This window comes from Microtus oregoni, unplaced genomic scaffold, assembly GCF_018167655.1.
Source record: "Microtus oregoni isolate MIOR12 unplaced genomic scaffold, Mior012 000001F_ref0000356, whole genome shotgun sequence".
NCBI classification, from domain to species: Eukaryota; Metazoa; Chordata; class Mammalia; order Rodentia; family Cricetidae; genus Microtus; species Microtus oregoni.
Window position 1 is genome coordinate 57,421,042 of NW_024543060.1, and position 25,454 is coordinate 57,446,495.

At 38.6% G+C, this 25,454-nt stretch overlaps 1 protein-coding gene across 1 annotated transcript in view; it reads right to left on the reverse strand.

Annotated features, from left to right (window-relative positions):
* Window positions 1-1,937: 1,937 nt before the first annotated feature.
* The window catches only part of Lemd3 (LEM domain containing 3), a 46,986-nt gene continuing 23,469 nt past the window's right edge, over window positions 1,938-25,454 (reverse strand). Inside the window, exons 3-13 of the mRNA XM_041670585.1 lie at window positions 23,908-23,974; window positions 21,322-21,389; window positions 10,356-10,435; window positions 10,121-10,266; window positions 8,317-8,418; window positions 8,105-8,207; window positions 7,263-7,441; window positions 5,123-5,204; window positions 4,466-4,571; window positions 4,296-4,374; window positions 1,938-4,086 (exon numbers count right to left, since the gene is read on the reverse strand). Of these exons, the coding sequence (XP_041526519.1) occupies window positions 3,923-4,086; window positions 4,296-4,374; window positions 4,466-4,571; window positions 5,123-5,204; window positions 7,263-7,441; window positions 8,105-8,207; window positions 8,317-8,418; window positions 10,121-10,266; window positions 10,356-10,435; window positions 21,322-21,389; window positions 23,908-23,974 (1,176 nt within the window). The 3' untranslated portion in view covers window positions 1,938-3,922. The remainder of the gene's footprint in view (window positions 4,087-4,295; window positions 4,375-4,465; window positions 4,572-5,122; window positions 5,205-7,262; window positions 7,442-8,104; window positions 8,208-8,316; window positions 8,419-10,120; window positions 10,267-10,355; window positions 10,436-21,321; window positions 21,390-23,907; window positions 23,975-25,454) is intronic.

Here is a 25,454-nt window from a genome sequence, read left to right on the forward strand (position 1 = left end):
TGTTGGGAATTTACATTTTTCTACCCTAGAAAAATCATGTCTCAGTTACTCCCTTAATGTCCAGCTAATCATTCAGTCTTTCCCATTTCATCTCATTCTTCAAATCTTTTATCCCAACAAATCATTAATTGCTAATCTGAATTCTACAATAAGCCAATATTCTAAGTTTGTAAGAGTCACTCACTATCTTGTCTATTTCTAACGATTACCTCAAACTTAGTGACTCCCAAACAACTGCTGTAGTGTGCATGTGCGTGCGTGCTTGTGTGCGTGCGTGTGATGGTGGTGGCGTGAGTTAGGGGTTGGAGGTTCTTTAGTTTTGTCTTTGTTACAGTGTTCTCTATGCTTAAATTCCCATCTTTCCAAATCCAGAAATGTATGCAGTTCTCTGACGACTAAGAAGAAAAAGCAAATCTAAACACACAGGTTCTATTGGTTTTTAAATCTAAGAATCAACAATGCGTCTATCAGGCTGTCTGCAGGGTTTCCTTAACAGGGATTCAAGACCAATAGATGAGCACCCAGAATATTCAGTTTCTTTAAAACACAAGTCTCAGTTCCCAATTATTCTCAGCTCCCAACTGCCTGAGGATGGCCGCCCACGCTCTGCCTGGGTCGGCATCCTCTGAGAAGAGATCTGGAAAAAGTGGTTTGCTGAGATAGGCCTAGGAGGAAAGGGCAAAGAAGCCATGTAGATGGCCAATGAGTTCATAATAGGAAAAGCAGGGGATGGTCTGTGAAAACAATCTTATTAAAGATGTTTGGCACACAGCGCATCTAAATACTGCTCACTTAAAAACAACTTGTTATACAAACTATAAAAGCAATATAAGGTAAACCCCAAAAGCCCAACATGAGGGAGGCTCTGATAACATTCAGGAATATACACACCAGTGAACATGATGAATACAAGCTTTATGACATGGCTCCACACACTGACTCTTACGACCTTATTACAAGAGCAGAAGCTCTCCTGAGAGCTCAAGAGAAAGACCTTTACCATCATGACTCTAACAAATGCTAGACCCAGTGCCTTGGCCCATAACTCCCCTGTTCTGTATCTGACCTACTAAGATGTATCCAAGTTTCTCTGTATCTCAGATTCCTGCCTATTTTCTTTCCACATTATAACACATGACATTATCTTTTAACTTACTATGTTCTTCCTCCAGATGTGACCAGATATATTAGCCTGTGTTTTTTTATCTCTGTATTCCTAACAGAGACAACCAGTGTCACTATATTAGCAAGCTATAAGACCATCACGTGACTAATGAGTCAAATCTTCTTTCTTCTAGACTAAAGCACCGAAGAAAAATCTAAACTAATGGTATAGCAGTTAAAAACTGATTGTGATTGGTCAGAACGTATAAAACTGTTGTCTTTGTTGAGAGAACGAGCTGCCTAGAGTCTAGTGCTGCAGTTCTTTACATTCTCGTCACCACCTAATCCACACACTTGAAGGTTAAATGAGGACATTTGCATAAAGAAAAAAGTTAGGAGGCGAGTTTGGCAAGAATAGGAAGAGGGCAAGAAAGGATAATGGGGGAGGGGTGAATATACATTATGTACATGCCTAAAAATATCATAATGAAGCCCATTATTATGCATAGTTAATATACACTAACAGACTGATTAAAATGCTGAAAACGGGTAGTCACAATCAGACAGCTGGGCATGGGGGCTCACCTTTGTGCTATCTCAGCACTTGGAAGGCTACAGCAGGAGCACTGCCCAAGGCTGAGGCCAGTCTAGGTTACAGAGTGAGACTTCCACCTCAAAATACTAAAGCCAGCACCAAAAAATTAACTTTATGGTCCTCATCTTTATAAACACACATCCATTTTTAGATACAGAGATTTAATATAAAGATAACTATTTTCACTGGTAGAAAGAAAGACACAAGACACTTTACAAGTTTCTTTAAAACAAAGACACATTTTTAAAAAACCTAATAAATTTTTAATTAGAATGTTTTCCTTCTTTTTTAAACAGAACAAACAAACAAAAAAAAAAACAGATTACATCAAACCAGAACTTTTCAAATACCTAATTATTATACACATTCCCATCTGTCTTATAGGGAGGACTCTTGGTCAGCTTAAGAGTTTCAGGTAAAATAAGCTGCATAATAGTATATATTACAATAATAAATGTACAATGTTCACATGAAATATATCTTAGAAGCAAGAAAAAGATGCATCTGCATCCAACAGTGACCTGCTAAAATGCCACAACTATTTTTACATTCACTCTTGCAACAGGTTACAAGATGGGTCACTAAGCTCAAATAAATCACTATGATGCACATAAAATACAGAAAGATTGGTTATTTTATATATTATATATTTATATTTTAACACATTAGCATCTGAGACATAGATTGAGAATCTAAAATGTATTATCTTCTGATAGCAAATCATTTCTTCCTCATAAACATGGTGCCCACAAAGCACACAGGTAAGGCACGAAGGTTCTGTTACAGAATAGTGCGCATCATGGTCACTTAGCCAGAAAACGTGCATTATCTGTGCAAGGTCATGCTGCAAACCAACATATATACAACAAAAGGAAAACCGAATTTGAAACAGAGACTAAGATTGGTCATTCCAGCTGTTTCACGAATTCACTTGGACCAACAATGATATATCCAGGTTATCTTTTAATCTTTTAGCCAATTTTTAGGTTACAAATAAACCTTGATCAGTAACTATTTGACCTGAAATCATAAAACAATAATAAAGTAGCTTTACTGAAACAAACACTGATGCACAAACCAAGGGCCATTTGTGCATTTTCTACACTGCAGGCTTTCATGGCCCAACATTCCAAGGATAATTTGTGTTATACATTTTGCTGCAACAACGTGCCTGCTCTACACTGAACATAGAACAGGAGCTATAAACAGACTGGGAAAATGACATAATCCCAATAGCACTGTTAGAGCCCCAGTATTTATAATAAACACAGCTTTTCACAAAATGTTTTTCCAGTATCTGCCAATTGCTTCTTTATTGCTCGCATAAATTTGAACTCATTACAACTGGTGCCAGAACTTTCACACAAAATCATACTCAGGCATTTTTTTTATATAAAAATCTATAAAAAGTATTTTAAACATGTATCTAATACTTTCAGGTATTTGGCCGTTTGATCATCTATGACAGTACAGCCATATGTATATATCTGTGTGCATATATAAATATGTTACTGCACATGTTACATATGTATATAAACACACAGCTATGAACATATATATACACAAATTAGATTATGAATAAAATAGAAAGCTTATTTTACTGCTAAAACAGACATTCTCACAAAACAAGACTTCCACTACCATTAGCATTTATACATATATACAAAAGCCAATTTGAGTACACGTACATCCACTTACAAATGTATGTAACTATTAAAACCAAATAAATTTCCCCATTTTCCAGCTGCAGCAAATGAACCTTTTACAAGCAAGAGAAACCTAAGGTTAATGGGAAATGAATAGTTTTACCACAGTAGCCTGCAAGGAACTATGCAGCTGACTGTATACAAAAATTCACATTAGTCCACAAGAAATTATGGAAATATAAAAAGCGGCTTCGCCATGCTTTTGTGTGGTTATCTAAACACTTTTTGGTGCAAAAATATAACCACCATCTCTGAAACGCTTACTATAAAGTCAGTGTTCCTTGTGTACAGCCTCAAATGCACCTGCTTAACTGAGCTCCAAACACTGGAGACAACAATGATGCCACCTGCTCAGCATTGCTGCTAAATCCCTCTGGAACCTCAAGATTTCTGCAACTTTCAAACAGCTGTCTTCGCAATAAAAATATTACATACAAAAAGCATTTTAAAAGGAAGACGGGAAGCCAAACGGGACGTTTCCTATTTAAATAACAGTCCTAGGAGTGAAGGGGTCTTTTCAGGAACTTCCTTGAGAATTGGCTAGGCCAGTCCGAAGGCGCAGGTGAGACATAGAGTTCATATGTTTATTTGATGGCTTCAAGGGAGTGTTGCAAGTAAGAGCCTGGGGAAAGCGATGGTGGTATCTGTCTAGTCGTAAGTATTTTACTGTAACCAACTTCCCTGTTGCAAGATAAAAATCATATTTTAGATCTTTACAATTATGCTTAGTATTTGTAGAAAATTAACTGTAGTACAGAATGAACATGAAGCAAAAGTACCTAAAATCATTCAAAAAATTTTAACCTAAAATTATTCTATTTAAAATCAGGTATAATCTAAGATGCAACTAATTTTCCTTCCCAAATCTTTGTAATATTCAAATTTCTTACCATCAAACCAAGAGCCATGCAAGGCTTTAAAAGCCTTTCCAGCATATTCTGGAGACAGACATTTAACATATACACAACCCTGTAACAAAAAGAAAACAGAGAGAGAAAAGAAGTCTTAGTTTAACAGCAACAGATATAAACCCCTGTGTTCCACATGAGACGTGATTTACCTCACGTGAGTTTTTGTCTACTGCAATATGAACAATGCCATCATTGTCGCTGCATTTTTCTAAAATTGCTTCTTGAATTGCCAGATGCCACTGATCTCCTATTTCCCTGGAATTAAGAGAAACAAAATCAACTGTGCTATTCCTACCTGTATTCACTGTCTCTCACACCACAGGGTAACAGAGTTCAGTCATTTGTCTACCTATATACTTGTAAGATGCTTCACTTCCTTTTCCAGACTAGTGCCAGCACCAGCATTAGAGATGCAGAAGGTGAATACTGTTTTCTCATTGTCAGTAACACTTTCAAGTCTCCATTTATTTAATACACACTTCAAGTCTCTCTTTCCAAAGCACCTGTTCCAGTACGTTCTCTCATCTGCCTCACTGTGGGCGAGTCATACATGGAGGGCAAAAGGAAAAGTAGTTTCACTTTAAATCTGCCTAACGCAATCAAATGCTGACTGGAGCTGATATTCTAATCAGCAAAGCATGCAGTGGGTCCCTTTGCTTGAGACTTGACAAAAGGAAAAAAGCATAACATTTATAGTTAGAAATAATAAAAAAAATTATTTAGACACAGCATTATAGATGTACCATGCATTTTACACCCAAATACTCCAAATAAAAATTATATGTATGCCTTTTCATAATACTTACATAACTGGGTCAAACATATTTCGAATCTTTAAACATGGTGTCAAACTATTTGGTGGTGAATTTCTTCTATCTAAATGAAATGCTACAAAACAAAAATTGTGTTACTTGAAATTGTTCGATTTTGTTAAAAGACAATCTTTTAGTTTATTAAAAAATATTTATTGTGTACTTTTAATGAGCCAGTTAATTAAGGTGGATTAAGATAGTCATCAATATCCAGAGCCAATAGTTTGGTGGAAGAAACAGACACTGATAGTGTCTTCCAGGGGGTTCAAGCTGTCATTAAGTCCTAAGGAAACCAGGAAGTTGTAAAAATAACATCCTCCTCAATGGGAGCTAAGATTTCCCTGCAGAAGTGAGGCTGACTGAGGACTGAAGAGTAAGTTAAAGCAGCGGGGGAGAGAAGTGAGAGCACATTTCAGGTAGAGGTGAGGTATGCACTGGCCCTGTGACAAGACTGTCAATGAAACCCAGTGTGGCTGGAATAGAACAGAAAGACAAGTCTGGGAAAGGAGAAGTCAGACTATCTCAAGTATCCCAACAATGTATAGGAGTAATTTTAAATCACACATGTGTTTTAAGAGGACTCATATGACAAGATCTACCTTTAAATATTAAAAAAACTGAAGTAATTGTGTGGAAAATCAAATAGGCAAAGTGATTTTAAGACAGCCAGAAAGTTTTCTGTTGTCCAAGAGGCAGTGATGTGGAAAAGTGAGGCCAACGGTGGCACAGTGAAGTGGACAGGAGCGCTCACAGCATGACCTACGCAAGGACAGCACCAAAGACAAAGGAAGCCTGAGGAGGACTTCCAGGGACATGGGGAGCCAACAGGAGTGGCACCACTAACTAGACTGGGTACCAGAGAAGGACACTGGGACAAGACCGTGAGCTCAACTCACGTCAAGGTGAGTTTTCAGACGTCTGAAACTTAGCACCATGAATGTAAACTACAAACATGCGAGTTATTATACGGAAATGCAATGAAGCCACCACATGAGAAAAGGTGAATAAAAAAGTGAACAAGAAAGCAGCTCTGAGAAACTGCAATACAGAAAAGCCCAGAAAAAAGGAAAATAAGAAGTAAGCAGGAAGAAGGAAGAGGAGGGGCATGAGACACAACATTTGACTGGAAGAAAAGCTCAGTGTGGACGAGAAACCAGGAAAAGGAGCTATTGCCAAAGCCACGAGAAGGCTTGAAGGGCTCAGGTGCCAGAGACAGGCAGAGTAGTGTGAAATGAGTTAAAACTGTTTCTAGTTCCATAGGGTCCTCCCGTGTGCAACTTTTCAAGGAAATCATTTGTTCTTAGCATTTGGAACAATAGAACACTTTTTTAACTGAAAAAAAATTCTCGTATGGTATATTCTGATTATGGTTTTCCCTCTCTCAAGTCCTCCCAGATCTTCTCCACCCACCCAACTCCATGACTAAAGTCTACTAAAGCTTTTTAAAGTAAAATTGATGGGGGGGGGGAAGAGGTGGGAATATGATTGTACTTTAAAAATGCAATTCTAAGACACTTCACTTACCTTTTCTAGGAATACTATACTTAGTAGGAAAGAGGATTTACTATTATAATCCCCATATATATTGTTTGACATACATGCTTCTCCTGTATAGTAGAGGATAAGCACACAACCTTCAGAACTCCTCATATATTTTACCATCTCTCTCTGAAACTACACACACTATTAAGAAAACCAACAAAGAGAGCTACACAAGATCCTTGGAAGGGAGACACTCAGTAAAGGTATCTTAGTGAGAAACAAGAAGAAGGCAAGCAAAAACTGGAAAACAGAATGTTAGTCATTCTGCACGCACGCACGCACGCACACACACACACACTGTATACTGAACACATATTAACAATGATTGTAATCATGTAACAATGATTTCATGTGTTCAGCAACAAGAATGCAGTTAGAGCTATAATACTAAGCTGCTCCGGTGAACAAAACGGGAAAGATAAAGGAACATCTGCCCTACTACAGACAAAGCAGCTGTGCTCTAACCTTTACACCCCAATGGTGGAGCTGTAAACACATTTACATGTCTTTGGTTACAGTATTTCGGTTAACTACATAAAGTCCATTTTGAAAAATTAGGAGAAAATCTTTGGTTTTGCTTAGAAATACATACCTTGACCTTGCCATACTTTAGAAGGTATCACTAATATCTTATCACAGGATGCAGAAGGCTGGATCCACCGCCAGACTAGAAAATCTGCACCTCCTATCCTTCGTGTCTCTGTGCGCACTCTGGATTCATTAGCAGCGAGGAAGTCAACAGCTCTGTCCCAGACTTTCTTCATCTTTTTCCTATCACACAAACAAAAGGACAAATTTACTATACTCTTGGCTTGCCATCTTTTAGAAATGTCAATGACTAAAGTAACAGCTATTGCTAACTAGCTAGTCCGTCTGTCATCTGTCTGTCTCCCCACCCCCCAGCTAATATACTTGGGACAGTTTACCTAAAGGATGACTTAGATGCCTGTGCCTTGCCTTAAGTTACTGAGTTTCCACCTGCAGAGGTGAGCCGTGAGCATGGCGTCCTCTTGGTTGTCGACTCAGTATCCACTGGGGATGAAGATGTGATCCACATCTTTTAGAATATGGATAATTTTTTTTTAATTTTCAAAAAGTTAGATTCTAGCTTTCATTTTTAAAAGCTCCAATAATAACAACATAAATACTTAAAATATTACTAAAAACCTAGCTAGCTTTTGTCTGGCTCTGTTTCTTAGTACAATGAACATAAGGGGATAAAGAGAAAGACTGACAAACAAGAACAAAAGATGCAGGAATGAGAATAAACCAGCTATCATATTACACTGTGCAAATCAGGAGGAGAGTAAGTGCTGAAAGGACAGGGGGACATACAGTCAAGCAGTTTAGAGGAGTCACAATTCTCAATAAGATCCAAGTCTCCCACAGGTACCAACATTCTGACTTATCTCAACTGAGTACTGATTTACTCACCTGTCTTGAGGCTGTATTAAGGAGTCTCGAACATGTGGAATCGGCATATAAGGCTGTAAATCTTTATTTTCCTGGCAAGCTTCATTATGACTTCGTAAAACATCTGAAAATAAATCAAAAGCTTTACAAGTAAATCGACTCTGACAACTATGTTGTAGCTTTATCATGTGATAACTGTTCTACAACTAGTTTAGGATTTTATAATTCTGTACCTATAATCTTTACCACCATGTCGTACATCTGCCTTGTCTCCTCTTCCTCCTTAGTCCAGCGGTATTTCATATAACGTAGAACAATACAGACCATCACCACACCTGAAACATTCACAGGGCCGGCATTAAGACTGTGGTCAGTAACAGGTACACTGTCGCTAGTATAGCACTGACCATCTCACTACCCTAATGGAATAATGGAGTGCAAAGGTTTGAATTACCCATATAATAAAACTACACAGAAACACTTACTATTAAGTACTTTCCCAAAATTTCACCTAGATAACTAGAACTCTCTCTGTGGAGAGTTCTTCCATCATATTAAAGGTGTTTAAATACCTACTATTAAAAAAAAAAACTGTTCAGGCTCTTCTTTCAACATTAAACTACTAGAAAAATGAGCTTTACTAAACAGACTAGTAAAGTAAACTGAATTATGTTTAAAGGGCTAACAAAGAAAACAGAAAAGAGGAATAGTTTCTTCTGTCCAATTATAAAAATATCAAAGAACCTAAATATAAAAAATTCTCATAAATGACAAAAATTTAAGCCAAAAATTTAAGAGCTTACATTATTTAAAATAAGCTCAACTCCTATTTTCCAATTCTATTCTCTAAAAGTAGGTTTCCATACACATACTATTATACTTGTTCCTTCTAGAACCTGACATGACAAAGTTTCATCTCTCTTCTTATACGACTACTTTCCAGGCCCACAGGCCCACAATTGCCATAAATAACCCTCAGCTTTACTGTTATCTTTGAAACATGAAAATGGTTCCTCATAAAGGCCAGGTCACCAGTTGACAGTACTAATTTGGGGACTTTAGGAGAGATGGACTCTAGATGGAAGAAGTAAGTCATGGGGGATAAGTGGTTGGGGATACTTGTCTGCAGCCGCTTCTCTCTCCTCTCTGCTTCCTGGCCACCATGCTATCTATTCCACCAATCTGCATTCCACGTGGGCTGACACTCTCCACCCTCCTTCCACATGGGCTGACACTCTCCACCCTCCTTCCACGTGGGCTGACACTCTCCACCCTCCTTCCACGTGGGCTGACACTCTCCACCCTCCTTCCACGTGGGCTGACACTCTCCACCCTCCTTCCACGTGGGCTGACACTCTCCACCCTCCTTCCACGTGGGCTGACACTCTCCACCCTCCTTCCACATGGGCTGACACTCCCTACCCTCCTTCCACGTGGGCTGACACTCCCTACCCTCCTTCCTCGTGGGCTGACACTCTCCACCCTCCTTCCATGTGGGCTGACACTCTTCCTACTTCCACGTGGGCTGACACTCTCCACCCTCCTTCCACGTGGGCTGACACTCTTCCTCCTTCCACGTGGGCTGACACTCTTCCTACTTCCACGTGGGCTGACACTCTCCACCCTCCTTCCACGTGGGCTGACACTCTCCACCCTCCTTCCACATGGGCTGACACTCCCTACCCTCCTTCCACGTGGGCTGACACTCCCTACCCTCCTTCCTCGTGGGCTGACACTCTCCACCCTCCTTCCATGTGGGCTGACACTCTTCCTACTTCCACGTGGGCTGACACTCTCCACCCTCCTTCCACGTGGGCTGACACTCTCCACCCTCCTTCCACGTGGGCTAACACTCTCCACCCTCCTTCCACGTGGGCTGACACTCTCCACCCTTCTTGTGTAAGTCGTTTCTGTAAGGTACTTGGTCACAGTTACACAATGTGGTTTATGGCATCTACAGACGTAGGAGTAAGCCCTTGGCTCTGACATTTAGCGAGATGCAAGCAGTATAACAGCTTTCTAATCCTAACAACTTACCTAAGCATAATAACAATAACCTATGGGTTACAGTAATGAAAGCACGTCGAAAACGACACCAGAAAGGCATCTGGGGTCTGGTGGACTGTAAAAACTGCACGTCAGTTATATTTGCCAGCTCTTCCTCAGGCCCATAACCAATACACCTATTTAAAAATAATGAAAGTAGAGATTAAAATTGTAAAAACCACTTCATAGAATACAAAATCATCAAAGTGTAAATCAAATCCTGTACCTTATTCCAACATCTTTCCCATTTTTTAAAATCCACAGCAATGAAGTATTAAATACATCTTCATACTCAGGATCTAAATCCTAACAAAAAAAATAGAGAACCATTCTCAATAGTCCTATGTAAACTGTCATATAAATACATGCTGCTTTTATTTTAATCACACAAACAGAATAATAAGAACACAGAACTTAGTACCAAAAGAGAAAAGAAAGAAAAGCCACCATCTTCTCATGGTTCCAATGTAACCACTATTAATATTCAGCTAAACTTTCTTTCTGGTTGTATTATATTTATAGATTTAGCTATTTGTTAAATTTGTTTTTAAGTATCATTGTGAAAATATTTAATTTTACTTTTTATACATGGAACAGTATTTTCAAATAAACAAATGGCAAATTACTGAGACTTGGATGGTTTAAGTTTTCAACGTGTGAACCCATTCAGCCCAGAAAGCTCAGCAACCTAGACTATAACTAATGATAAATTCAGACTTTCAGGTGAAAGTGTATACAGTAGAAAAATCTCACACGTGCTGTTCACGGTACTTACAGGCTCTAAGTGGTATACACAGCATAACAAACAGTACCGGAGAGATGGCAGTAACTCAGTAATCCAGTATTTCTCAACCCAGTTTTTGAAGAAGTTAGTCATACACAGGTAAAAGACCAGCTCAAAGTTCCAAGACAGACCCAAGAACTTTTATGAGAGAAAAATACAAATCTTCACTGACGGTGGTAGCTACTGTTTTGTTTTGAAATTACTATTTGGGTTAGGGTAATGGTTCAAATGATAGGGAGTCTGAAAGACAGGCATGAAGAGCAGGGTTCAGATCCCCAGCACCCGTGTAAAGGCAAGGTACTGCATACATAGAGGGCAAGCACAGCACGGGGAGGGTGGTGGAGGTGGGGACTGGAGGCAGATGCTGGGGGCACGCAGCTAGAGTAGCTAGAACATCAAACCCCATGTTCAGCGAGAGACACTGTCTCCAAATAGGTGGAAAGGGAGGAAGGAAGATACTTAACATTCTTTGGCCTCTACATGCACAAACTCTTTTCCTCCTCCTCTTCCTCCTCCACCACCAACACCACCACTACCACCACCTCTTCTTACTTAGAGGTTTGATGTGGTGTCAAAGAAGAATATCAACAATTATCTAAAAAGGTTGTTTAAAATTCTTGCTTAACATTATATTTATGTGAAGCTGTATTTTCTTGACATACTGCAGCCATAACACTATCATAATACACTGAACACAAAAGAATCTAGTTTCCTCTTGATAAGCCAGACATAAAAGCTTTAGCTGTGCAACTGACACCTGGAGTTTGATTTCCAGAAGCCATGTAAAAAGCTGGGTGCAGCAGTGTACATTTATGATAGAAACACTTCTGCAATACGGAGAGGCCACGACAGCAGAACCCTTGGCAAGGAGGTGGGCGAGCTAGCTGGAGTGTCCAGGGCAGCCAGCTGACACACGGCGAAACCCACTCCAAGTCACCCTCTCCTCCGCACTTGCGCCTGCTATGGCTCGTAGGCATGTGTGCATGCACACACATACACTACATTTTACAAGTATTTTACCATGTAATAAGTTCATTACTATTCCAAATGAGTCCATTATTATTCCAATTTTAAGTGTTTTCAGTTTTACTTACTAATGTGATAAAATATTTCAGTATATACTAACATATTTACCATATCAGTCAGCCAGCCACACCTACATAAAAGATATTGCCTCAAAAAATATTCCAAGAATATAAACTTAAAAACACAAACACATTTCCCACAAATAAAAGCAATTTAAGGTTCTAAATAATTAGAGAAAATCCAAAAGCATTAATAGTTGGCAGGTGTGGTAGATAGGATTCATGTTATTATTGTGGGTGTTGTGTGCATGGTGTGGATTGTGTGTAGGTGTGCACGTGTGTGTAGGGTATGTGGGTGCATATACTGGGGTGTGCATTTGCAGAACAAAGGCTAACACCAGGTATTCCTCAACAGCCTCTTGGTAAATCTGAAATTCACTGGCTGTTAGAAGCACTGATCAACGAGTTTCCCATGTGACTGTCTTCACTTGCCCCTCCTCCCACCACCTCCTAGCACTGGTAGGAGTCACTGTGCCCTGCTTTTAATGTGGGTTCTAGAGATCCAAACTCAGGTTCCCATGTTTGCATAGCATTTATTTTATGTACTGAGCCATCTCATAGCCTGGGTGTACACTTAAATCAATAATCAAAGTAAAAATTACACATTGTATCATATATATTATTCTGCAATTGCAGAATATTAATGAATATACAGAGATATCAAAAAAATTTATTTAATTTTGTTTGTTTGGTACTGCGATCAAAACGTTGGGCCTCATGCATACTGGGCAAACCATTCATTCTGTGACAGTCCACCCCAAACCCTATCCAACTTCTTAAACACACTCTGTGTTTCTTAATGCAGCACAGATTCACAAAGGTCCACAGATACTACCTACTATGCTAGGAACTCCAAGCACAGCAGAGCAGCATACAGCGAGAGTCCCTGTGCTAACAGGGTCATTTACAAAGCATCACTTCATCCACTTTCTCAAGTGTAAAGGCTGCACCTTAAGTTGTAGCAGTCTCTCCTGAAATATCTTTAGAAGTGTTTATTGAATTATTATACCAACGGATTCCTCAATGGCACTGGGAACTGTTTTCACTGGGTCACACTTGTCTTTCTAGTTCACTGGTAAACTTGCTTTAGCAATCTAAACTGTACAGTGCACAGCTAACTTGCTGGGTACCATGACTTCCACAAAACTTTTGCTAGGATTTTTAAGAGAATAAAGGTAGCGTACAGGCCATCTACTTGAATTTGCTTTATAGAAAGGGTATCTTTCATTCTCACTCACATAATAAGCTGAGTCTTTTATGTGAGAAGTACTTTTGTTTTCTTTTGGTTTATGTGAGAAGTACTTTTGTTTTCTTTTGGAGATGGCCTACCTATGGATCACAAGCTAACCACCTCTGGATCATAGGTCAATACTGCACAAAATTACAACTGCTTTTCAGTTTTGAAACTTACCATTTGATGCCTCTGACACTGATTTTAAGACATACATTTTCAGCAGCTATTCTGAAAGTCAAGTATATCTGGAAGGGGTAGCACGTGTAAGAGCACAGGCATACGTTCAGTATATTAAAATAATACAACCTAGGAACATAATGTGGACAGTTCATAAAAAGGTCATTGCAAGGGAAAAATAGCTATGTGCCTTTAATTTAGAGAATATTCTTGATATTTTGAGTTGGAGACCAGCAGCTTGGCTACATACATCATACATACATGTCTCCAAAAAAAAAAAAAAAAGCAATACTGGATTTAACCACTGACTTGACTCAATGGGAAGGAATTCTGCTTTGTTTTGTTTTTTTGAGACAGGGTTGATTTCTGTATCAAACAGGTCTGGAACTAGATCTTAGTTCCATTACAAACTATATATACACACACTTAGTGAAAAGAAGATATATTGTCTATGAAATGTGCTACTTTTAACTGCCTCCTTAGAGTGTTCAATTGTTTATCCACAGCTAGAACTAAAGGGCTCTGGACTTAGCTAGACCATCAAAAAAGTGGAACAGCACAGGAGGACAGACTCTACTTCCACTCCCAGTCTGATCATATTCTAGCTGGGTGACCCAGTTATTAAACTTCTAAGCTTTAGTTTGCTCATAAAGTAGGTTTCATGGCCCCTACCTTGTTAGATCATTGTGAAATTGAGAACGGCACATAGCACCAAAGTAAACTGAATACTTGATAAAGCCATAGTCCCACTTTTTGTTAGAATACTTTTCTCATCTACCAAATTTCTATTAGAAGATTTAACTTTGCATAATGAGAACTAAAGAAAGACAAAAGGAATCAAGAAAAAAAAACTAACTTAAATGGAGTTGGTAATGTGTAGAGATGTAGAAAGCCAGAATACCATGTTATTTCAGAAGCATTACTGATCAGAAGAGGTAACCTCTTGCTGAAAGTACTACCCCCATCACAGGCCTCTTGAGAATACTTTAATTTTCACATAAAACAATGATCATCAACAACAATGATAATAATAAAACAATGATCGATAATGATCAAGGTACCACGCTAAACTGTAAAAGTCTTTTCTGGTCATAACCTGGCTCATTGGCAGCCATAGTCCTCACAAATCTTAAATGCTGCTCACTGTGTCAAAATGAGCAGGTTTTGAAAGCAGGTTTTGAAGCAGAGCAAGCCCATATCCCCTCACCCCACAGGAAAACCATCATAAAATGTTCCCAGAAGCATTCACGGAAATACAAAGCGTGTGTTTCCTATGGTTTCCACCAGGGGGACCTCTCAACTTTCCACAAATATAAGTCAGCTTTAGCTACCAAATTATGAAAAAGGCTCAATAAAAGCAGTAGGTAAGATTAAAAATACATCTATATAAATACATTCATTAAAACTCCTTTTAAAGGAGAAAGCAGAATAAAGAAAATGATAATAAAATGTAATGAATGAGAATTACTCATCACGACTACTGAAAACGCACCAGACCCCAGGCAAGCTAGTGCGCATTCGTGGGAAGGAGTTCTACATCCTCCTACACGTGAGCTGAGCCAAGGGCTGAGATGGGATTGGTTCATTTACCCCTACATACAAATAACATTATCTGCTTTGCAGATGAAATCATAATATAAACACATAGAATAAATACAAGAATTTCTCCATAAACAGAAAGCTTGTTGTATATGCCTTATAATCATTGTTTGATACCATGCTTGCGGGGAGGAGTTCTTATACTGCTACACAGATAAAATAAACTGAGGCTAGACTAGGCTAAACTATCATTCTAAATTAGGAAGCAATCCGAACAGAATCAAAAGCACTTTATAAGCTAATACTCTTTGAAAAAGGAATTTCCTTTCTAGGATTATTTCCTAAGGAAATGACTAGAAAAAAACCAATGCAATACAGTTACATAATAAAATATTATCCAACAATTTTAAAAAACTTAAGCCGTTTAATGGCAGAGGCAAATGTACTAACTTAAAGGTAAATATATGAATATTTATAAATGGAGATATTTGCAGTCATATTAATTATTTTGCAGTCATATTAATTTTAAAGATACACTTTAAAAGACTAAAGAGAGCTATACAAAAATGCTACCGGTTACCACTCTACAGTCAATTTAAAACCTTTTTCCTTTTAATTTTCATGTGAGTTATGATAGTAATTTTATATTGAAAATAAAACACTATTTTAAGAAATACTTGAAACTTATCTAGAATTTGAGACGTTATTTTTAGCAAAAAAAAAAATCTTGTTAAGCGATTTTTGTTTGTTCTGGGGGTGTTTTGGCAGCTATCTGAACTCTATGAATGACATTATAGCCATCACGTATTTCACAACACTTGAAGACCTGAAAATGAAACTCCTAAAAAGACTAATAAACACAAATATGAATTCATAAACCCAGATGAATATTAAATATTTAAAGAAAATAACTTTAAGAAATGGAATCTAGAATCTTTTATAAAATGCACTGAAAGTCTACAGAGTTAGAAACTAAAGAAAAGTGCAATCCTCAATCTGTAACATGAAATAAGAACTGGATACAATTTAGTGAGAGTGCTTGCCCAGCATCTGCAAGCCTGGGACTTGATCTACTGGGTTCGATCCCCATCACTGCAAAAACAAAAACAAGCAAATACAAACAATAAAAACCTAACACCAACAAAATCCAACTTTGTGAATTATAAAATAATTCCTGGAAAACACAATAGGCTCCAGCTAGCTCATCAATATCATGACTTACTACAGACAGTCGGATCACGACTCCAGTGAACGCTGACCCCCAAATTCTCCATCCTGCTGCTGCTAAGTCTAACTCTGGGCACCTCCCCGCTTCTTTGAGCCTCACAGTACTGCTGAAGAGTAGCTACAATCAAGTGGTTGGGAAAGAGAAAGGTTGAAAAAGCCTTGCATGCCAGTCCCTGCCCCTTCAAGTCAAATTCCACTTCCAAATACCACCCCATTTCTTTAGTTTTTAGAGTACAGAAGTCAATTTTAAGTCTTGTTGTAAAATCACTTCAATGATCTCATTGAGGAATCATTTGATCACACGGACTTCTACAAGATTTGCCGTTCTGCTGAAATATTTTATTGTATGTCTCTTTACACCTCCTCAATCCAATTCCTTCTTTATTCCTACTGCCAATTCTTCTACTCTGAACATTGAGCTGCATGATCAGAACCCATGCTAATTTAAGTAAAAAATTCTTGCAACATTTTGATTCTTTGGCTATTAACAATGTATTAACCATTACATAATCTAGAAGTGATGGCAACTTCTACCTAGAATGAATAAACAAGCAAACAAACCAGAGTTGAGCTACAATAAAGCATCATCATTATCACTAGAAACCTTTCTCTAGAAGAGAATGGATTTACTTCAGCAAACACAGAAGTAAAATCTGGGAGAAAGCTACAGTAAGAGCCATGCACTAAGCTCTCAGTTCTTTATATACTCACTGAAATGTCCCAACACTTTTCAGAGACATTAACAGTTCCCTCTCTAGTCTGGGGAAGGGCTTGGTGGTTAAGAGCACTGGCTGTTTTTCCAGAGGACGCAGGCTCAATTCCCAGCATCCACAAGGCAGTTCACAACCCTCAATAACAGCAGTTCCAGGGGATCCAACACCCTCTTCTGAACTCCAAGGGCAACAAGCACACCCATGGTGCATAGACATGAATGCAACATATTCTTAGTCGTACAAATATATAAATACACTTTTTAAAATTTTCACTTTCAACAGAGCATCTTCAGAAAAGTTAAGAGATAGTACAAATATGCAGTGTTAGAATCTGAATCTAGGTCTACCCTTGACCACATTACACTGTTACTCCATCTTACTGTAATCCAGGTCTAACCTTGACCACATTACACTGTTACTCCTTCTTACTGTAATCCAGGTCTAGCCTTGACCACATTACACTGTTACTCCTTCTTACTGTAATCTAGGTCTAGCCTTGACCACATTACACTGTTACTCCTTCTTACTGTAATCCAGGTCTAACCTTGACCACATTACACTGTTACTCCATCTCACTGTAATCCAGGTCTAGCCTTGACCACATTACACTGTTACTCCATCTTACTGTAATCCAGGTCTAGCCTTGACCACATTACACTGTTACTCCTTCTTACTGTAATCTTGGTCTAGCCTTGACCACATTACACTGTTACTCCATCTTACTGTAATCCAGGTCTAACCTTGACCACATTACACTGTTACTCCTTCTTACTGTAATCCAGGTCTAGCCCTGACCACATTACACTGTTACTCCTTCTTACTGTAATCTAGGTCTAGCCTTGACCACATTACACTGTTACTCCTTCTTACTGTAATGCACATATAAATCATGAAATTAAAAACAGTCCACATTTGATGTTTAACACAACTATTATAATTAATTGAAAATTAATTATAAATGTTCAAGTGTATAAAAAAAGAATCAGTAGCTCCATCATTTGATATTAATCAGTTAGGGGTACATAAGGAAAAAAAGGTCAAAGTGAAGACATTATGGAAACAAGATGGAAAAGGAAAAAAAAGAAAGAAAAGAAAAAGAAAATATCCTAGCCAGAACTCCCCAAATATGAGTAATGAATTAGACATTTAGATAGAAGAAACCCAACAAGTCAGAAGAAATACAGCTCTGAAAAACCTGTACATGAGCACATCAAAAGACATCGTCATTGGGGCTGGGGAGAAGGGAGGGGGCCCAGCTGGTGAAGTGCTTGCTTGCATAAGCATGGGGACCTGAGTTCAGATCCCCAGAACGCACGTAAAAAGCCTGGTGTACCAACATGCATCTATAACCCCAGACCTGTGGAGGCAGAGGCAGTAGAGCCTTGGAGCTCTCTGGTCATACAGCTTAGGTGAACCAGTGAGGAGGTCAAGATTCAGGGACCCTGTTTTTCAAAATAAGAAGGGGAGCAATTGAGGCAACTGAGGAAGACAATGTTGACCTCTAGCCTCCCTCATGCACAATTAACCACTCCCCCACTATTATTACTATAAAAAGGCAAAGAAAAATTTAAAGATAAAAGCTACTCGTTGCATAGGAGAACCTATATAATCATTGACAGATTTTGGGGGGCAGAAATCTTAAGAGAGTAAGATGAAATATACAAAGTGTTGAAAGAGGAGGAAGAAGAAAACTCCCTACCAACTACGAATATCACATATTCAGAAAACTAACCTTCAAAAACTAAGAAAGATTGCCCATAAAAATGTTGTAAAGTTCAATACTACTAAACTTGCCTTACAAGAAAAGTCAAAAGGCATTTAATATTAAAAAATGCAAATAGAAACATAAAAGCATATAAATATAAAGCTCACTTATAAAGGTACATATAAATACTAATACTGTATAATGGTGATACATGTATAAATCACTTCAAACTACAGCATATTTTAAAATTATGTTTTAAAAGCTTTAAAAATGTTAATGTAAAGAGCTATACATATTAAGGGATATGTGTAACATAAAAGACAGAAGAGAAGTAGTGCAAAAGCAATTAAAGCATTTCACTACAAAAAAATTACAAAACAGAATGAATGACGGGAAAACAAGTTTTCCATACAGAGAGAAGTAACTAGAAACAGAAAAAAGAAAAAGTTAAGTTTCTCCCACCAATAACAGACTTCAAATGAAAATGGAAGCAACCTAATCAATACACTGGGTGGCTAAATGAATAAAAAGCACCCAACTGCCTTCTATGTAAAAGAACCCACTCTAGACTTAAGGGGTACACAGACTGAAAAAGATAGGAGGGAGAAAGATATGCCAATGTCCTAGAGATTGGATATCTAACACTGTGTATACAGCTACGATACTGTACTGTGCATACATTTAAAAGATTAACAGCAAAGAACTCATGTTACTTTTTTTGGTTTTTTTTTGAGACAGGGTTTCTCTCATGTTACTTTTTAAAACCATAATATTTGAAGAGGGGGAGAAGGAGAAACAACACTTGTTCACACGGAACCCACACAACAGTAGAGGGGGAGTAGGAGGAACAACACTTGTTCACACGGAACCCACACAACAGTAGAGGGGGAGTAAGAGAAACAACACTTGTTCACACTGAACCCACACAACAGTAGAGGGGGAGGAGGAACAACACTTGTTCACACTGAACCCACACAACAGTCTACAAGCTGAACCACATTTCATTTGCAGGCATTTGGATCTTTATGGGATTATCTGCAAGGAACTGGACAGTCATAAAACTTTCCAGGATGGTTCTTAAATTCTATTTTTCCCTCCCACAAATCAGAATGGCAATTTCCTCCTATTATTTTTCAACTAGTTTCAAGGATGAGTTGAACAGCACAGAAAATCTCACCTACAAGTCTTCTTAGTCCCCTGAGAGTAAACCCAGCTAGAGCAGATAAACAGATGACTAGCTGCTCGCCTGCTTGCTTGCATGTTCCCCACCTATCTTAATTCTATCTAAATTTTCCTCCTACCTTTTGCTCTGTTTAAGACAGGGTCTCACTAAGCTGCCCAGGCTGTCCTCTGCTTAGTTCCAAATACATTCCCTGTTCCAGTCTACCAAGCAGCTCCAAACACAGGCGTGTGTCACAGTGCCCAGCTATTATCATGCTCTTTACACGTTTATGTGCAGTTCTTGATACACAGTATTCTTAAAAAAACACTAAAAACTTCCACTTTCTTTTATTATATCTGCTTACACAACACTAAATTGTTAAGACTGTGATGGAGGAAGGTCATTGGTTAATTATAATAAAGAAACTGCTTGGCCCTCATAAGTTAAAACATAGGTGGGAGGAGTAAACAGAACAGAATGCTGGGAGGAAGAGGAAGTGAGCTCAGAGGCCATGCTCCCCTCTCTCGGGCAGACGCAATGAAGCAAGCCGCCAGGTCAGACATGCTGAATCTTTCCCGGTAAGACTGATGCCACACAGATTACTAAAAATGGGTTAGGCAAAATATGAGAATTAGCCCGTAAGAGGCTAGAGCTAGTGGGCCAAGCAGTGTTTAAATGAATAGAGTTTGTGTGTTGTTATTTCTGGTGTAAAGCTAGCCGGGCGGGAGGAAAAGCAGGCCCGCAGCTCCTTCAACAAGACTGCTTTTTGTAATTGCATAAACTTCATTATTAAAACAAAAAAAATTTACAAATAAAAAAAAGCACACCAAAATTAACCATACACAAAATCTATACAACTCAATGGACTTCTATAGTGAGAACAGGCATTCAGAATAGGGGCTCTAGAGCTCCACATTAGTCACACTCCTACTATCAGATCCATATCAAATCTACTATCTACTCACCACCAAAACAACCATGACATTGTTCTGCCAAATCCACAGCAGAAGTAGAACTAGAGAAACAATTGGCTTTATATCCTTAGATATAAATACACTTCAATCAACTCTATGTCCACAATCTCAGAAAGAAAAAACCCACATGTTCTCTCTTACCAGGAACCTAGCCAATAACACATGTGTATGTAAACAAATGTACAAGAGTAATTGGTGGTTATCTGTGAGTCACAACACCCAAAGGCCATCAGAAAATGCAGATACTTGCATCATAATTCATAACAGTATCAAAATTACAGCTATGAAGTAGCAATAAAAATAATTTTATGGCTGAGGTCCTCACAAAATAAGGCATTGTATTAAAGGGTCAGTGTTAGGAAGGTTGAGAACCATTCGGGTAGAGTAACGTGAAGAAAACAGACAAAAGCTAAACTTAGGGATGGAAAATGACAAAGTGTAGATAATGCAAATTTATGAAAGAAGTTATAAAAGATATGAAAACTATTCCCTAAGCAGTACAATTAAAGTAATCAAATACTTAATATTTTTGATAATGGTATGGCTATATAAACTTTAAGAATATGGCTAAAATTCTGATTTCACTGCTTACTTTTAAATATGCAGCTGCTTCTTGGACAGAAAGCATCCTTTGACTGGAACTGCCACATTCATGATCTCCTGAAAAGATTAACATACTAATTTGGAATAAGTACAATATTGAAAAAAAGAGAATTTAAAATTTAAAATATTTTACAAATGATATAATTACATACACACACACAAACACACACATATATAAAATCAGTAAAGATTGATGAACGCTACTCATGTCTTCTAGAAACAGTTCCAGCCACTACTGTTAAATGAACTTTGGTCTACTAAGAATACCTTCCTCTCGTGTTCTGACCTGTAAGGCAATGCAGGCAACGGCATTACTCTGAAGGTTGGTTATTCTTAAAGGGAAACATCTGCTAACTTACACACCAATGACTCAAGGGAGTCTGAATTTACTACTGCACTAACCTTACTTCCGCACTAAGCCACATCTACTTTCAGAGCACAATCACGCTCACCGCTGGCAGGACTGCACACCTGAGTACAGATCAGCAGTGAGAGTAGGCCAGAATTTATACCTATGAACCTGTGACTTAGTTTTTTATAAAGGGTGTGTTATAAAAGTTAAGAGAAAATTACTCTCTTCTTTAATCTAACTGAAGAGAATCCAAAGTTTTTTTCCAGACTATACGTGGTTGGCTACTAGAGATAATTTTTTTCATAATAAACTTTAGTTCTAAGTTTTTGCTGCCCTATTATTTTCAAGTAGTCTAAAAATACCTTCTTCAACCTAAAAATATAATCTGGGTGTGATGGCATAGGCTTTTAATCCCAGCTCTCAGGAGGCAGGGGCAGGCAGAACTCTGAGTTCGAGGTTGGCCTGGTCTACAGAGTGAATTCAAGGGCAGCCAGGGCTACCCAGAGAAACCCTGTCTCAAAAAATACAAAACACAAAAACGAACAAAACAAAAATATAGTAACTATAATGAAAGTCTGTTCTTACAGTTTGCTCAAGGAGCCAGGCTGTAAAGGTGGCCGTTAGACAAGGGAAGGAGTAGTTGCTGGATGAACAGGTTTTCCAGCTCTACAATGCATCCTCAGAAACTCAGATTCCACAGACCCAGAAGTCAGCAGATACAGGCACGGGCCAAATGTGGCCTGCTGTTGCTATTTATAAGTGAAGTCTCACTGGGCTATGATCAAGCTAATTGATCAATATACTATTTATGGTTACTTGCATGTAATAGCAAAAATAAAATAGTTGTGACAGAGGCACTTTTTTTTGTTGTTGTTTGTTTTTTTCGAGACAGGGTTTCTCTGTGGCTTTGGAGCCTGTCCTGGAACTAGCTCTGTAGACCAGGCTGGTCTCGAACTCACAGAGATCCACCTGCCTCTGCCTTCCGAGTGCTGGGATTAAAGGCATGCACCACCATTGCCCGGCTTATGAGGCACTTTATAGGAAAAAACTTGCCAATGCCCACTCCGAGGAAGGAAATCTACATCGTTAAAAAGTAATCTCTGTGTGCTGATCTATAGTAAGCCGCAGACTATACGACATAGCACTGCTATTGAGAGCCAAACAGGCTTAAGTTAGCAACATCAGGATTTCTTAGCCATGGAAATATCATCAACCTACTTCCAGGTGCCAAAGCAGACCAAATAAATGACTCATTTTTTTTTTTTTGGATTTTCGAGACTGGGTTTCTCCGTAGCTTTTTGGTTCCTGTCCTGGAACTAGCTCTTGTAGACCAGGCTGGCCTCGAACTCACAGAGATCCGCCTGCCTCTGCCTCCCGAGTGCTGGGATTAAAGGGGTGGGCCACCACCGACCCAGACCAAATAAATGAAAGGCAACCCAATCGGTACAAAGAAAGCATTTAATGATGTGCACAGAATTCTAAACCTAAAACAACGAGCAAAACTATGGACCCAAAGAGCAAAATAGATAAGACATGGGAAACAAACGTCAGAATCTTAATTACATTTAAGAGAAGTCCCCAATCTGTCCCCTAGACTTCTGCCAAAGACCTCCCTGGCATGCAGCAGTCCACTCTGTTTTTATGTTTCCTGTCCAAAGACACTTCTTTAGATTACAGATAAAATGTTAATAATGTCCATACGGAACTGGATAAGCAGATATGCTACAGTAGCATGCAGATACTGCTTACAAATATTAAACACAGTAAGAACCCACTTAATAATTTCATTCAATTATTCAGACTGCAGATGTGTTGATACGTGAGTACTCTAGTAGACCTAATAAGAGCAGAATATGAGAATTCAATGAAAAATAGAATATGATATTTACTTTAACTATAGGAATAACAACTGCATTAAACCAAAAGAAAATCTACACCTCTGTATCTAATCCGAGATTCTAGTTAATTACTGCCTGTCCAATTCAACTGCTATCTACGACTTCAGAATTTGCTACTGTTTATACAATATACATATATCAAACATATATGGCAAGCAGAAAAATAGCCTTGATTACATCTGTACAAATTTCTTTTAAAACTCTCTACAGAAAACTATTGAATAAATATGGCTGTACTAAGGCAGACTACTTCTACTTTCACATAGTGTACACACACCAACAAATTTAGAAATGGTTTGGGAGCCAATGAAAGTTAAAAAAATACCTGCGAGCTGGGCCAGTCGGTCATGAAGTCTGTACAATGTGCTCATCAGAAGATTTCTTTCACTCTCCTAAAATGAAAAATGTCATTATGAAAAACCAAGTCTAAGAAAAAATGGTTAAAGCTATATAATCTGAAAGACAAACCTATATGGGAACAATAGCTACTATATTTTAAAGAATCTTATCATTATCACCGTTAATTATTTTACTTTCTTGAGGACTATTAAGTTGGTACAGGGGGCTGGAGAGGTGGCTCAGCGATTATGAGGTTTTCTTCCAAAGAGCTAGAGGTCAATCCCAGCACCCACATCAGGCAGCTTACAACCTTCTGTAACTCCAGTTCCAGAGGAACTGAGGCCTCAAGCCTCAGCAGGCAGCAGCACCTAAGTGCACATACCCACATAAACATACATATGTACACATAATTAAAAATAATAATTTTAGAAAAAAAGAAACTACAAAATAGGATTTCACACACAATAACCTCCCAGCCATCAAAGCAACCCTTCCAACTTCACAGTGTATATAGTGTGTGCATATAATGTGTGTTCATAAATATATAGTTCTTGTCTTCCGTGCAGGTTACATTCCGTGTTTGACTGACTGACTTAATTTGTGCACACACACGTGGGTTGCACACACTGGGGAATACCCCATATACATCAGAGAACAATGTACAGGAATTGTTTCTCTCCTTCCACTGTGTATGTTCAAACTCAGGTTGTCACGCTTGCTGACAAGCGCTGTTAGCTGCTGAGCCATTCTCCACGGCTTGTTTTAATCTGACTCACTGACATAAAACTAAAGGAATGTGTATTGTTCTTTTGACATACATCCTGTCCTAGACTTTCAAGATGACCCCATATACAGTTACCAACCCTTAACATGAAATATTCAATGAAGTTAAACAGTGAAGTACTATTTTTTCAAAGCAAAGTGAGACACACGAACAAGGTATCTCCTATTCTCAAGACCAGCACCACCACCATGCAGAGTCACTACAGCTGCCAAGTTCAATGCAAACAGAGAGGAGTGGGTAAACAAAAGCCCATCTTTGTAGCAGAGCAATAGAGCTGACCAGCATTCCAAGAAGAGGGAACAGCACAAGAGGTACAGAACCATGAAAGCACTGGTTACATTTCTTACACAAACAGGAGCAAACTGAAGGAAAAGCAGCCTAGATATGAAGAAAAGTAGTTCGTCTTTAGTGTGAAAATTGAGGAGAAAAGTAGAGCAGACTTGTGCGTGACAGGAATGCTGCTGAGCAGAAGCAGAAAGGACCTGGAGAAAACGCAGCATGGTCTATGGGATCTATCAAGTAGTCTGAACAATGACACACAAAGAACAACTGCAGCTGAGATCAGTATCAGGGATGAGGAGGAAGGGAAGAGAGTCTAACACTGACACAGGTCATAGTTAGCAGGGATATCTGCATGACTGACAGAACAGGGCTGCTGGATGAACATGCCCACGAGCCAGTCCAGGCGCGGTGAGAAGGTGACACACACATGTCAAAAGACGAGAAACTGCATCTCTCCTTCTGTCCCA